Source organism: Thunnus maccoyii, chromosome 16, assembly GCF_910596095.1.
Source record: "Thunnus maccoyii chromosome 16, fThuMac1.1, whole genome shotgun sequence".
Classification (NCBI taxonomy): domain Eukaryota; kingdom Metazoa; phylum Chordata; class Actinopteri; order Scombriformes; family Scombridae; genus Thunnus; species Thunnus maccoyii.
In genome coordinates this window covers 10,618,136-10,632,504 of record NC_056548.1, presented here as the reverse complement: position 1 = coordinate 10,632,504, position 14,369 = coordinate 10,618,136, and the positions used below count along the sequence as shown (strand labels likewise).

Sequence of the window (14,369 nt, the reverse complement as noted above, 5' to 3'; positions counted from 1 at the left end):
GTAAAGAAAAATTAAATAAATAATCTTGTTTCATACAATAATTTCAATCTACATGATTAAAAAAGTATTGTAGATTTGATAAAGTATAAGTGTTGCTCTGTAATTTTTAAAAACAGAGTTTTTTTCAGTGGATAGATGCTTGTTCACAGTGCAGGAGGTTTTTGTACGGCCACTTAATGAGTTTGTATCACTGTGGTTGACTTTTGGTGGAGGAACCAAACTCATCATTAACTGTAAGTACCAGAGATTTCTCATTTCTACAATATAAAATATTATACTGAGTTTTCACCAGAATGTGATGAAACAAGAATTTATTCAGGGTAACTTATATATTGTGGGTATTTTTTTTGTTTTTTTTTGCTTTTTATTAAGCTCAGCTGATAGTGAAGTTTGGGTAAAACATAATGCAGATGTTAATAAATGGTTATTATTGTAGATGATGTTATGATGAAATATAGTCCAAAAAAACTAAAATTTTCAAATATTTTACTTTTAATCAATTGTTTGTTTCACAAAATGTCATTGTAAAATTTATCTGATAAACATTTTAACTATTAGAAAATACTTGAACTTTATTCATTATTTTTTAACAATCAAACAATTTTTAGATTTAAAATATAATGTTGGTTTCTGTAAAACAAATAAATGAGTTTATATTTAGATCCAGTTTTGCTGTAGTTTGTGTTCACAGTTGGTTAGTTTGATGTTGAGAAAAGGAAGTGAAACAGACAGATGACAAAGTCTTTAACTGTAATCACACATTAGTGTTTCACCTCTTAACTTTTATATAAACTCATCAAGAAAATCATTACACATTATAAAGCATATATGAAGATTTCATTTATCGTTCATTCATTTTAAAAAATTGTTACATTTACACCTGCCTCATGTTGTGTATTGTCTGATTCTTAGTGATTTATGATGATTTGCCACAATAGATTAATTGCTTTAAATGTCAAAAGTACAAACACCATTTAGCTTTTTTAACAAAACTCTCATTTCCTCCCATTTCTCACTGCCTCTCCTCTGCCTGATCACAGTGTCACACACACAGTTAATCCACAGCATTGTTAACCTCTGTCATGTATCATAACTCAGCTGTCTGTCCTACAGTAGAAGTTAATCTGCTCCTTGTGTGTCTCTGCTCTCCCCTCCAGCTGGCCCCACGGTCAGGCCCTCAGTCTCTCTGCTTCCCCCCTCCTCTCAGCAGCTCTCTGGGGGCTCGGCCACGCTGGCCTGCCTGCTGACCGGCTACTCTCCTCAGGGAGCCGTGGTGAGCTGGGAGGTGGACGGTAGAGAGGTGACAGAGGGGGTCCTGAGCAGCTCAGAGGAGGAGAAGAGCGGACGCTACAGCAGTAGCAGCATCCTGAGCCTGAGCCAGGAGCGCTGGATGGAAGGAGAGGTGTACTCCTGCAAGGTCCTCCATCAGGACCACAGCCAGACCAAGTCCCTCCACAGGAGCCAGTGTAAGGGCTAGAGGGGCTGGCTGAAGCCCAGAACAGGAGCTGTGTCTGGGGGGAGCAGGAGGAACACACCTGCTCATCTGATCAATATGAGTTTTAATGTCTGTAGAGTAAACTGAAGCTTTGTGTGACAGAGAACAACAACAACTTAGAGAGTAATGTGTGTAGCTCAGCAGCTAGATGTGAGTGTGCTTAATAACTGTCCTGTTGATGATTGATGTTTTTGCTAATAAAGCTTGCACTGATGAAAGAAAACATTATAAATATTTTGTTCTTTTATCTTATGAAGAGTGATAAGAAATGAAAAGGTTTTACAACTTTAACTGATTCTCCTCTCTGTGGAAATTGAAAAGCTTCGGACTTAAATGACAAAATTAATTAACATTTTAACTGATAATGAAAGTAGAATAATGTAGTAACAATAATGTTTTTTTTTAAATACAAATTTATATCATGATTAAAAAACTTGGAAAATATATTTTGGAATTAGATTTTCAGTGTTGAAAAAATCATGACTGAAATAGGTGATCAGCCAACATTTGTCAGAGCTCTTCTATTGAGAGTAAATGTGGAAAAAAAAACATGATTTGGTGTCAAAAGATGTTTCTCTATTACAAAAAATACAAGACAAGAATTGAATCTATGTAGCTGAGTGAAGATGTATTCCTCCCTCTTTCTTCTCCAGTAGGTGTGTTGTAGTTCAGAGATATTGATGAGGCTACAGATCTACTCTGTTCAACTATTTGTGCAAAATCATGACTCTATCTTGATGTGTATTCAGTTTTCTCTCATTAATCTTACTCATATTCTGATGCATTGCCATTATGTTTCAATATAACCATTTTTTAATCATTCAAACATGTAACCAATAAAATAAAACTGAATATTATAGTAAATCACTATCTTTGTGTGTATTTTGTGATATATTATTCATGAGAAATGCATATTCATGCCAGTATTATACCTCATCTTTCCAACATGCTTCACTTCAACATCAAGTCAGGTTTCTATTCATTATTTTATAGTATGTGTAACAATATAATATGAAATATAAAGTATAACATATTTATCATTTCTGAATCAAAAACTTTTTTAGATGAAACTGTTACAGTAGATTGTTTTGTGCTGCTGAATGTAAAACTATTGGTGGAAATATTGTTGAATTTTGTTGCTGTCAGAGGATATATTCTTACAACAACTCTGTTCTTGAAATGATGTGAAATAATGATGAAGATTTAACTTAAAAACTGCAGGTTGGAAAATGTCTTTCAGTTTGTTTCAGTCTAATTTGGGTTCATTGTGGTTGTGCTTGATGACTCTTGTGTGTCAGAGTCACAGTGTTGTGTTCACTCGACCAGTTATCCTCATCACAGTCTCTTCATCAACCCTCTGCAGCTGCAGCAGGCCGTTTTCACTTCAGTCAAACTGAAGGAGGTTTTTGTACGACTCTATATCACTGTGTGAACGTTACATCAGTATGTACGCCAAGACAGTAGTAATCTCCAACATCTTCAGCCTGAACACCACTGATGGTCAGAGTGTAGCCAGAACCAGAACTACTGCCACTGAATCGAGGTGGAGTTCCTGAGTTTAGAGTGGAATCGTCGTATATTAGAAGTTTGGTAGCTTGTCCAGGTTTCTGAAGGTACCAACTGACATAAACAATATCTGAACTCCCTGTGGCGCTGATGGTCACCGTCCCTCCAAGACTAACAGACTTGAATTTGTCAGTCTGAGTCAGAAATTTGTTGGCAGAAGACTCTGAAATGAGAAATGAAAAATCTTAAAGAGTAAATATTATAGCCAATAGCCAGTGGAGAAGCAGTTCAGGTTGTGATGGGAGAGAAAAATAGAAAAGACATTTAAGCAAAAGTAAAAGGGAGAACACAGACTGGATTTGCACCAAAACATTTTCAGAATCTCTCACCCTGACTCAGAAAACCCAACATGACCAGCAGAGTTATTGGCGACATCATCCTGATGCAGTTTTCAGTGTGAGTGCATGAAAACAGTTCAGACTCTCTGTGACACAAGAACTTAAACTCTGAGGAGCAGTGATGCATGAAAGTCATGCAAAATACATTTAAGAAGGCAAACACACACCTGTTGTTGTGAAACAGAAAGAGCAGAGGTGAGGAGGAGTGAGAGATCAACCTCTACAGAGGATCATTCTAATTCAAAGTTCATCCAGAAAACATTGACTTTATCCTCTTTATTATGTTATTTAGGTTGTATGGCGCCACCTGCTGGCAGATTGGATAAACACTTAACTCAGCATGATCTGACCCAACATTTGATTGATTTTAATTTCTCCGTTTTCACAATCATTTTTTTTATTGTTGTTGTTAGCACAAAGGCAGGAATTTAAACCCATTTTATCTCACTTTAGGGCCTGCTCAGCGTTTTAGGTGACCAACTCTTTCCCTTCACACTTAACAGGTGTCTACTCTAATTAAAGTATGTTATATTGTATATTTGGTATTTGATTTATCTGAAAAGTTGAGTAATAAGTTGAAGTTGATTGTTTGGTGTGCAGGATCTTAGACAGCCACTAAATGTTCTGTTTGGGCTGCTGTTTGTGTTAATAAAATGATACTGTTAGCATAAATAATGTTTTAACAGCCCTGTTAATAGGAGGATGAGTTTCAATGAGATAAGAGAAGAACATTATTAGAAAATGTTGGACTACATCCTGTGAGACAAGATGTGAGTAAACAACATGTTGTTGATTGATGTTTACAGAAAAAATCCCAAAGGAATAGTTTGACATCTTGGGAAATACAGTTATTTGATTTCTTCTAGAGATAGATGAGAAGATCGACACCACTTTTTTATTTGTACATAAATATGGAGCTATGGCTCCTGGTTAGCTTAGCATTACAAATGTAAATAGGGTGAAACAGCTAGCTTGTCTGTAGGTAACAAAATCTGCCTATAAAACCTCTAAATCTCACTAATTAATATCTGGCTTGTTTAATATTAACAAAAGCCAAAGTTTCTGCTGGTTGTCTGGCAACATCACATAAACCCCTGTTAAACCACAATTTGTCTTGTTTTTTCAATTTGTTTTTTGGGGGATTAAACAGGCAACATATAACATGTTAATTAATGAGCTTTAGAGGTACTGGTGGGCCGATTTTGTTGCTTTCAGACAGAGCCAGGCTAGCTGTTTCCTTCTGTTTCCAGTTGTTATGCTAAGCTAAGCTAACTGGCTACTGGCTCTTGCTTTGTCTTTAACTGACAGATATGAGAGTTTGTATCAGTCAACAAGACAGTGAATCAGCAAATATCTGAGTGACAAACAACATGTGGATGTGTGTCTAAGTTTCTAGATTGTGGAAAATGTTCCGTTTTTTTTTTTTTTTTTTCACAACTTCTGATATCACTGTATGTGGAAAATGAACATCATGATGGTTAGTTTCAATGTCAGTTTCACACTTTTTGACATGGAATAAAAGGAAGATATTTAAAAATATAAAATATGCCAATATATTCATGTGTACATGTTGTTTGTGATTGGTACAGTTTGTGCTTGGTGAGGTTACTGTCAGCTCTGTGTTCAGTGGTCTGTGTCAGAGTCTCTTCCTCTTCAGCAGCTGCAGTCGGTTCCTGCTGTAACAGCTCAGTGTCTCTGCAGTCTGACTGAGGGAGGTTTTTGTACGACTACAAATCACTGTGTGAACACTGTACCACTGTGGTAACTCTGACAGTAGTAAACTGCTGCATCTTCAGTCTGAACTCCACTGATGGTCAAAGAGAAGTCAGACCTGCTTCCACTGCCACTAAACCGAGCTGGTATTCCTGATTCACGTGTGCTTGCAAATTTTATTAGGAGTTTTGGAGTCTGTCCAGATTTCTGTTGATACCAGTACATAGCATCTCCACTACTATATCTAGCAACAGCCTGGCTGGTTTTACAGGTGAGAATGACAGTGGATCCTGGAGTAGATGTCACTACTGGAGGTTGAGTCACAGTCACCTGACCGCTGCATCCTGCAGACAGAAACAAATCTTTCATTTATCAGCAGAAATAAATGACAGAAAAGGAAACACATCATGTTTGAAATGTTGCTGAGTGAATGAACCTGTAAAACAGCAGAAGGCCAGCGTCCAGATGAGGATGGTGATGAGAGTCATGGTGGTTGTGCTTTCTGCTGTGTTGACTGACAGATCTGAGTCCTGCAGTGTTGAACTCACAGGACTATAAACCTTCTCAGTTCACTGGAGGATCAGCTGACGATGCAAAGCCTCCTCTCTATGGAAATGATTTCTCTGCTCACAACAGACTGAAGGCAACGTGGGACACACAATCAGGAGAAATACTGTTTGGATTTACACCATCTATGATCTTAATGGAATAAAATAACTTCTTTTGGAAACAAATTTGAGGATTTACAACATTTGTTTCAATGGGAGTGGTTGGTATCTATTTATGTAATTTGTTTTACATACAAGGTTTCACAAATACACTATATACTCATTCTGTAATTTATGATTAATTATATTATTATTATATTATTATATTATATTATATTATTATTATATTATTATTTAGAAATGTTGTGTTTATTTAACATTGTCTCAAATATGTAACATGTTTACAATCTGAATTTGTTACAGGGCAAATCAACCTGTTTTGTTGTCACTTGTACAAAATTTCCAAAAAATGATGTAAAATATTTTGATTCATGAGGAAATTTAAAACCAAATCAATGAAAACATTTTATACATTTGATAAAATGTTAATTATCCAGTTTTAGCAGAAAATAAAGTGACTTTTCAGTGGATAGATGCTTGTTCACAGTGCAGGAGGTTTTTGTACGGCCACTTAATGAGTTTGTATCACTGTGGTTGACTTTTGGTGGAGGAACCAAACTCATCATTAACTGTAAGTACCAGAGATTTCTCATTTCTACAACATAATATATTATATCGAGTTTTGCACCAGAATGTGATAAAACTAGTATTTATTTGGGGTAATTTATATATTATGGGTATTTTTCACTTTGCATTAAGCTCAGCTGAAGTTTGGAGAAAACTTTGTGCAGATATTATTAATTGTTTATTATTGTAGATGGTGTTATGATGACATATTTGCAAAAACAAAAAATCTAATTTTCATATATTTTATTTTTAATCAATTGTTTGTTTCACAAAATGTCGTTGTAAAATTTCTCTGACAAACATTTTAACAACCAAACAATAAATTTAACTTTATTTATTATTTTTTAACATTCAAACAATTTTAAGATCTAAAATATGATGTTGGTTTCTGTAAAACAAATAAATGAGTTTATATTTAGATCCAGTTTTGCTGTAGTTTGTGTTCACAGTTGGTTAGTTTGATGTTGAGAAAAGGAAGTGAAACAGACAGATGACAAAGTCTTTAACTGTAATCACACATTAGTGTTTCACCTCTTAACTTTTATATAAACTCATCAAGAAAATCAATGCAAGAATAATTATTTACTCTAACAAATTTAGATTTAATTTAATGATCATTAAATGAAATGAATCATTACATTTGAACCTAACTCATGTTATATATTGTCTGATTCTTAGTGATTTATGATGATTTGCCACAATAGATTCATTGCTTTAAATGTCAAAATTACAAGTTCAAACACCATTTAGCTTTATTAACAAAACCCTCATTTCCTCCCATTTCTCACTGCCTCTCCTCTGTCTGATCACAGTGTCACACACACAGTTAATCCACAGCATTGTTAACCTCTGTCATGTATCATAACTCAGCTGTCTGTCCTACAGTAGAAGTTAATCTGCTCCTTGTGTGTCTCTGCTCTCCCCTCCAGCTGGCCCCACGGTCAGGCCCTCAGTCTCTCTGCTTCCCCCCTCCTCTCAGCAGCTCTCTGGGGGCTCGGCCACGCTGGCCTGCCTGCTGACCGGCTACTCTCCTCAGGGAGCCGTGGTGAGCTGGGAGGTGGACGGTAGAGAGGTGACAGAGGGGGTCCTGAGCAGCTCAGAGGAGGAGAAGAGCGGACGCTACAGCAGCAGCAGCATCCTGAGCCTGAGCCAGGAGCGCTGGATGGAAGGAGAGCTGTACTCCTGCAAGGTCCTCCATCAGGACCACAGCCAGACCAAGTCCCTCCACAGGAGCCAGTGTAAGGGCTAGAGGGGCTGGCTGAAGCCCAGAACAGGAGCTGTGTCTGGGGGGAGCAGGAGGAACACACCTGCTCATCTGATCAATATGAGTTTTAATGTCTGTAGAGTAAACTGAAGCTTTGTGTGACAAAGAACAACAACAACTTAGAGAGTAATGTGTGTAGCTCAGCAGCTAGATGTGAGTGTGCTTAATAACTGTCCTGTTGATGATTGATGTTTTTGCTAATAAAGCTTGCACTGATGAAAGAAAACATTATAAATATTTTGGTCTTTTATCTTATGAAGAGTGGTAAGAAATGAAAAGGTTTTACAACTTTAACTGATTCTCCTCTCTGTGGAAATTGAAAAGCTTCAGACTTAAGTGACAAAATTAATTAACAACATTTTAACTGGTAATGGAAGTAGAATAATGTAGTAACAAGAATGTTTTTTTTAAAATACAAATTTATATCATGATTAAAAAACTTGGAAAATATATTTTGGAATTAGATTTTCAGTGTTGAAAAAATCATGACTGAAATATGTGATCAGGCAACATTTGTCAGAGCTCTTCTGCTGAGAGTAAATGTGAAAAAAAAACATGATTTGGTGCCGAAAGATGTTTCTCTATTACAAAAAATACAAGAAAAGAATTGAATCTATGTAGCTGAGTGAAGATGTATTCCTCCCTCTTTCTTCTCCAGTAGGTGTGTTGTAGTTCAGAGATATTGATGAGGCTACAGATCTACTCTGTTCAACTATTTGTGCAAAATCATGACTCTATCTTGATGTGTATTCAGTTTTCTCTCACTAATCTTACTCATATTCTGATGCAATGCCATTATGTTTCAATATAACCATTTTTTAATCAGCCACACATTTAACCAATAAAATAAAATTGAATATTATAGTAAATCACTATCTTTGTGTGTATTTTGTGATATATTATTCATGAGAAATGCATATTCATGCCAGTATTATACCTCATCTTTCCAACATGCTTCACTTCAACATCAAGTCAGGTTTCTATACATTATTTTATAGTATGTGTAACAATATAATATGAAATATAAAGTATAACATATTTATCATTTCTGAATCAAAAACTTTTTTAGATGAAACTGTTACAGTAGATTGTTTTGTGCTGCTGAATGTAAAACTATTGGTGGAAATATTGTTGAACATCAGTTGCTGTCAGAGGATATATTCTTACAACAACTCTGTTCTTGAAATGATGTGAAATAATGATGAAGATTTAACTTAAAAACTGCAGGTTGGAAAATGTCTTTCAGTTTGTTTCAGTGTAATTTGGGTTCATTGTGGTTCTGCTTGATGACTCTTGTGTGTCAGAGTCACAGTGTTGTGTTCACTCGACCAGTTATCCTCATCACAGTCTCTTCACCAACCCTCTGCAGCTGCAGCAGGCCATTTTCACTTCAGTCAAACTGAAGGAGGTTTTTGTACGACTCTAAATCACTGTGTGAACACTCCACCACCATGGTTACCAAGACAGTAGTAATCTCCAACATCTTCAGCCTGAACACCACTGATGGTCAGAGTGTAGCGAGAACCAGATTTACTGCCACTGAATCGAGATGGAGTTCCTGAGTTTAGAGTTGATGCTTTGTATATAAGAAGTTTGGTAGCTTGTCCAGGTTTCTGAAGGTACCAACTGAGATCACTACCAATGTTTGAACTCCCTGTGGCGCTGATGGTCACCGTCCCTCCAAGACTAACAGACTTGGATTTGTCAGTCTGAGTCAGAAAATTGTTGGCAGAAGACTCTGAAATGAGAAATGAAAAATCTTAAAGAGTAAATATTATAGCCAATAGCCAATGGAGAAGCAGTTCAGGTTGTGATCGGAGAGAAAAATAGAAAAGACATTTAAGCAAAAGTAAAAGGGAGAACACAGACTGGATTTGCACCAAAACATTTTCAGAATCTCTCACCCTGACTCAGAAAACCCAACATGACCAGCAGAGTTATTGGCGACATCATCCTGATGCAGTTTTCAGTGTGAGTGCATGAAAACAGTTCAGACTCTCTGTGACACAAGAACTTAAACTCTGAGGAGCAGTGATGCATGAAAGTCATGCAAAATACATTTAAGAAGGCAAACACACACCTGTTGTTGTGAAACAGAAAGAGCAGAGGTGAGGAGGAGTGAGAGATCAACCTCAACAGAGGATCATTCTAATTCAAAGTTCATCCAGAAAACATTGACTTTATCCTCTTTATTATGTTATTTAGGTTGTATGGCGCCACCTGCTGGCAGATTGGATAAACACTTAACTCAGCATGATCTGACCCAACATTTGATTGATTTTAATTTCTCCGTTTTCACAATCATTTTTTTTATTGTTGTTGTTAGCACAAAGGCAGGAATTTAAACCCATTTTATCTCACTTTAGGGCCTGCTCAGCGTTTTAGGTGACCAACTCTTTCCCTTCACACTTAACAGGTTTCTACTCTAATTAAATTATGTTATATTGTATATTTGGTATTTGATTTATCTGAAAAGTTGAGTAATAAGTTGAAGTTGATTGTTTGGTGTGCAGGATCTTAGACAGCCACTAAATGTTCTGTTTGGGCTGCTGTTTGTGTTAATAAAATGATACTGTTAGCATAAATAATGTTTTAACAACCCTGTTAATAGGAGGATGAGTTTCAATGAGATAAGAGAAGAACATTATTAGAAAATGTTGGACTACATCCTGTGAGACAAGATGTGAGTAAACAACATGTTGTTGATTGATGTTTACAGAAAAAATCCCAAAGGAATAGTTTGACATCTTGGGAAATACAGTTATTTGATTTCTTCTAGAGATAGATGAGAAGATCGACACCACTTTTTTATTTGTACATAAATATGGAGCTATGGCTCCTGGTTAGCTTAGCATTACAAATGTAAATAGGGTGAAACAGCTAGCTTGTCTGTAGGTAACAAAATCTGCCTATAAAACCTCTAAAGCTAACTAATTAATATCTGGCTTGTTTAATATTAACAAAAGCCAAAGTTTCTGCTGGTTGTCTGGCAACATCACATAAACCCCTGTTAAACCACAATTTGTCTTGTTTTTTCAATTTGTTTTTTGGGGGATTAAACAGGCAACATATAACATGTTAATTAATGAGCTTTAGAGGTACTGGTGGGCCGATTTTGTTGCCTTCAGACAGAGCCAGGCTAGCTGTTTCCTTCTGTTTCCAGTTGTTATGCTAAGCTAAGCTAACTGGCTACTGGCTCTTGCTTTGTCTTTAACTGACAGATATGAGAGTTTGTATCAGTCAACAAGACAGTGAATCAGCAAATATCTGAGTGACAAACAACATGTGGATGTGTGTCTAAGTTTCTAGATTGTGGAAAATGTTCCGTTTTTTTTTTTTTTTTTCACAACTTCTGATATCACTGTATGTGGAAAATGAACATCATGATGGTTAGTTTCAATGTCAGTTTCACACTTTTTGACATGGAATAAAAGGAAGATATTTAAAAATATAAAACATGCCAATATATTCATGTGTACATGTTGTTTGTGATTGGTACAGTTTGTGCATGGTGAGGTTACTGTCAGCTCTGTGTTCAGTGGTCTGTGTCAGAGTCTCTTCCTCTTCAGCAGCTGCAGTCGGTTCCTGCTGTAACAGCTCAGTGTCTCTGCAGTCTGACTGAGGGAGGTTTTTGTACGACTACAAATCACTGTGTGAACACATATTCACTGTTTATTTCATGCACACTCTGACAGTAGTAAACTGCTGCATCTTCAGTCTGAACTCCACTGATGGTCAAAGAGAAGTCAGAGCTGCTTCCACTGCCACTAAACCGAGCTGGTGTTCCTGATTCAAGTGTGCTTGCATATTTTATTAGGAGTTTTGGAGTCTGTCCAGATTTCTGTTGATACCAGAACATAGCATCATCTCCATCACTATATCTAAAAACAGCCTGGCTGGTTTTACAGGTCAGAGTGACAGTGGATCCTGGAGTAAATGTCACTACTGGAGGTTGAGTCACAGTCACCTGACCGCTGCATCCTGCAGACAGAAACAAATCTTTCATTTATCAGCAGAAATTAATGACAGAAAAGGAAACACATCATGTTTGAAATGTTGCTGAGTGAATAAACCTGTAAAACAGCAGCAGGCCAGCGTCCAAATGAGGATGGTGATGAGAGTCATGGTGGTTGTGCTTTCTGCTGTGTTGACTGACAGATCTGAGTCCTGCAGTGTTGAACTCACAGGACTATAAACCTTCTCAGTTCACTGGAGGATCAGCTGACGATGCAAAGCCTCCTCTCTATGGAAATGATTTCTCTGCTCTCAACAGACTGAAGGCAACGTGGGACACAAAATCAGGAGAAATACTGTTTGGATTTACACCATCTATGATCTTAATGGAATAAAATAACTTCTTTTGGAAACAAATTTGAGGATTTACAACATTTGTTTCAATGGGAGTGGTTGGTATCTATTTATGTAATTTGTTTTACATACAAGGTTTCACAAATACACTATATACTCATTCTGTAATTTATGATTAATTATATTTATGATTATTTAGAAATGTTGTGTTTATTTAACATTGTCTCAAATATGTAACATGTTTACAATCTGAATTTGTTACAGGGCAAATCAACCTGTTTTGTTGTCACTTGTACAAAATTTCATAAAAATTATGTAAAATATTTTGATTCATGAAGGAATTTAAAACCAAATCAATGAAAACATTTTATACATTTGATAAAATGTTAATTATCCAGTTTTAGCAGAAAATAAAGTGACTTTTCAGTGGATAGATGCTTGTTCACAGTGCAGGAGGTTTTTGTACGGCCACTTAATGAGTTTGTATCACTGTGGTGGACTTTTGGTGGAGGAACCAAACTCATCATTAACTGTAAGTACCAGAGATTTCTCATTTCTACAACATAATATATTATACTGAGTTTTGCACCAGAACGTGATAAAACTAGTGTTAATTTTGGGTAATTTATATATTATGGGTATTTTTCACTTTGCATTAAGCTCAGCTGAAGTTTGGAGAAAACTTTGTGCAGATATTATTAATTGTTTATTATTGTAGATGGTGTTATGATGACATATTTGCAAAAAAAAAAATCTAATTTTCATATATTTTACTTTTAGTCAATTGTTTGCTTCACAAAATGTCGTTGTAAAATTTCTCTGACAAACATTTTAACAACCAAACAATAAATTTAACTTTATTCATTATTTTTTAACATTCAAACAATTTTTAGATTTAAAATATAATGTTGGTTTCTGTAAAACAAATAAATGAGTTTATATTTAGATCCAGTTTTGCTGTAGTTTGTGTTCACAGTTGGTTAGTTTGATGTTGAGAAAAGGAAGTGAAACAGACAGATGACAAAGTCTTTAACTGTAATCACACATTAGTGTTTCACCTCTTAACTTTTATATAAACTCATCAACAAAATCATTACACATTATAAAGCAGATATGAAGATTTCATTTATCGTTCATTCATTTTAAAAAATCGTTACATTTACACCTGCCTCATGTTGTATATTGTCTGATTCTTAGTGATTTATGATGATTTGCCACAATAGATTCATTGCTTTAAATGTCAAAATTACAAGTTCAAACACCATTTAGCTTTTTTAACAAAACCCTCATTTCCTCCTATTTCTCACTGCCTCTCCTCTGTCTGATCACAGTGTCACACACACAGTTAATCCACAGCATTGTTAACCTCTGTCATGTATCATAACTCAGCTGTCTGTCCTACAGTAGAAGTTAATCTGCTCCTTGTGTGTCTCTGCTCTCCCCTCCAGCTGGCCCCACGGTCAGGCCCTCAGTCTCTCTGCTTCCCCCCTCCTCTCAGCAGCTCTCTGGGGGCTCGGCCACGCTGGCCTGCCTGCTGACCGGCTACTCTCCTCAGGGAGCCGTGGTGAGCTGGGAGGTGGACGGTAGAGAGGTGACAGAGGGGGTCCTGAGCAGCTCAGAGGAGGAGAAGAGCGGACGCTACAGCAGCAGCAGCATCCTGAGCCTGAGCCAGGAGCGCTGGATGGAAGGAGAGCTGTACTCCTGCAAGGTCCTCCATCAGGACCACAGCCAGACCCAGTCCCTCCACAGGAGCCAGTGTAAGGGCTAGAGGGGCTGGCTGAAGCCCAGGACAGGAGCTGTGTCTGGGGGGAGCAGGAGGAACACACCTGCTCATCTGATCAATATGAGTTTTAATGTCTGTAGAGTAAACTGAAGCTTTGTGTGACAGAGAACAACAACAACTTAGAGAGTAATGTGTGTAGCTCAGCAGCTAGATGTGAGTGTGCTTAATAACTGTCCTGTTGATGATTGATGTTTTTGCTAATAAAGCTTGCACTGATGAAAGAAAACATTATAAATATTTTGTTCTTTTATCTTATGAAGAGTGATAAGAAATGAAAAGGTTTTACAACTTTAACTGATTCTCCTCTCTGTGGAAATTGAAAAGCTTCGGACTTAAGTGACAAAGTTAATTAACAACATTTTAACTGGTAATGGAAGGAGAATAATGTAGTAACAAGAATGGGTTTTTTTTAAATACAAATTTATATCATGATTAAAAAACTTGGAAAATATATTTTGGAATTAGATTTTCAGTGTTGAAAAAATCATGACTGAAATATTTGATCAGTCAACATTTGTCAGAGCTCTTCTACTGAGAGTAAATGTGAAAAAAAAACCATGATTTGGTGTCGAAAGACGTTTCTCTATTACAAAAAATACAAGAAAAGAATTGAATCTATGTAGCTGAGTGAAGATGTATTCCTCCCTCTTTCTTCTCCAGTAGGTGT

General features: G+C 36.5%; 6 gene segments (V, D, J or C); 3 read left to right on the top strand and 3 right to left on the bottom strand.

Moving 5' to 3' along the window:
* Window positions 1–112: 112 nt before the first annotated feature.
* LOC121881448 lies at window positions 113–1,727 on the top strand (the record flags this gene model as incomplete). The annotated part of the segment is given in 2 exon segments: window positions 113–233; window positions 1,158–1,727. Coding segments are annotated over 2 exon segments (441 nt in total), but the record flags the coding sequence as incomplete, so codon positions are not given.
* Window positions 1,728–1,880: 153 nt separating this feature from the next.
* LOC121881429 lies at window positions 1,881–3,599 on the bottom strand. The segment is given in 2 exon segments: window positions 1,881–3,224; window positions 3,391–3,599. Coding segments are annotated over 2 exon segments (453 nt in total).
* A 1,045-nt stretch (window positions 3,600–4,644) lies between these two features.
* On the bottom strand, window positions 4,645–5,881 carry LOC121881439. The segment is given in 2 exon segments: window positions 4,645–5,456; window positions 5,549–5,881. Coding segments are annotated over 2 exon segments (375 nt in total).
* Window positions 5,882–6,129: 248 nt separating this feature from the next.
* LOC121881079 lies at window positions 6,130–7,846 on the top strand. The segment is given in 3 exon segments: window positions 6,130–6,134; window positions 6,236–6,351; window positions 7,277–7,846. Coding segments are annotated over 3 exon segments (441 nt in total).
* A 1,177-nt stretch (window positions 7,847–9,023) lies between these two features.
* On the bottom strand, window positions 9,024–9,626 carry LOC121881426. The segment is given in 2 exon segments: window positions 9,024–9,349; window positions 9,516–9,626. Coding segments are annotated over 2 exon segments (360 nt in total).
* Window positions 9,627–10,443: 817 nt separating this feature from the next.
* On the top strand, window positions 10,444–13,937 carry LOC121881077. The segment is given in 4 exon segments: window positions 10,444–10,453; window positions 11,770–11,896; window positions 12,336–12,451; window positions 13,368–13,937. Coding segments are annotated over 4 exon segments (573 nt in total).
* Window positions 13,938–14,369: the final 432 nt, after the last annotated feature.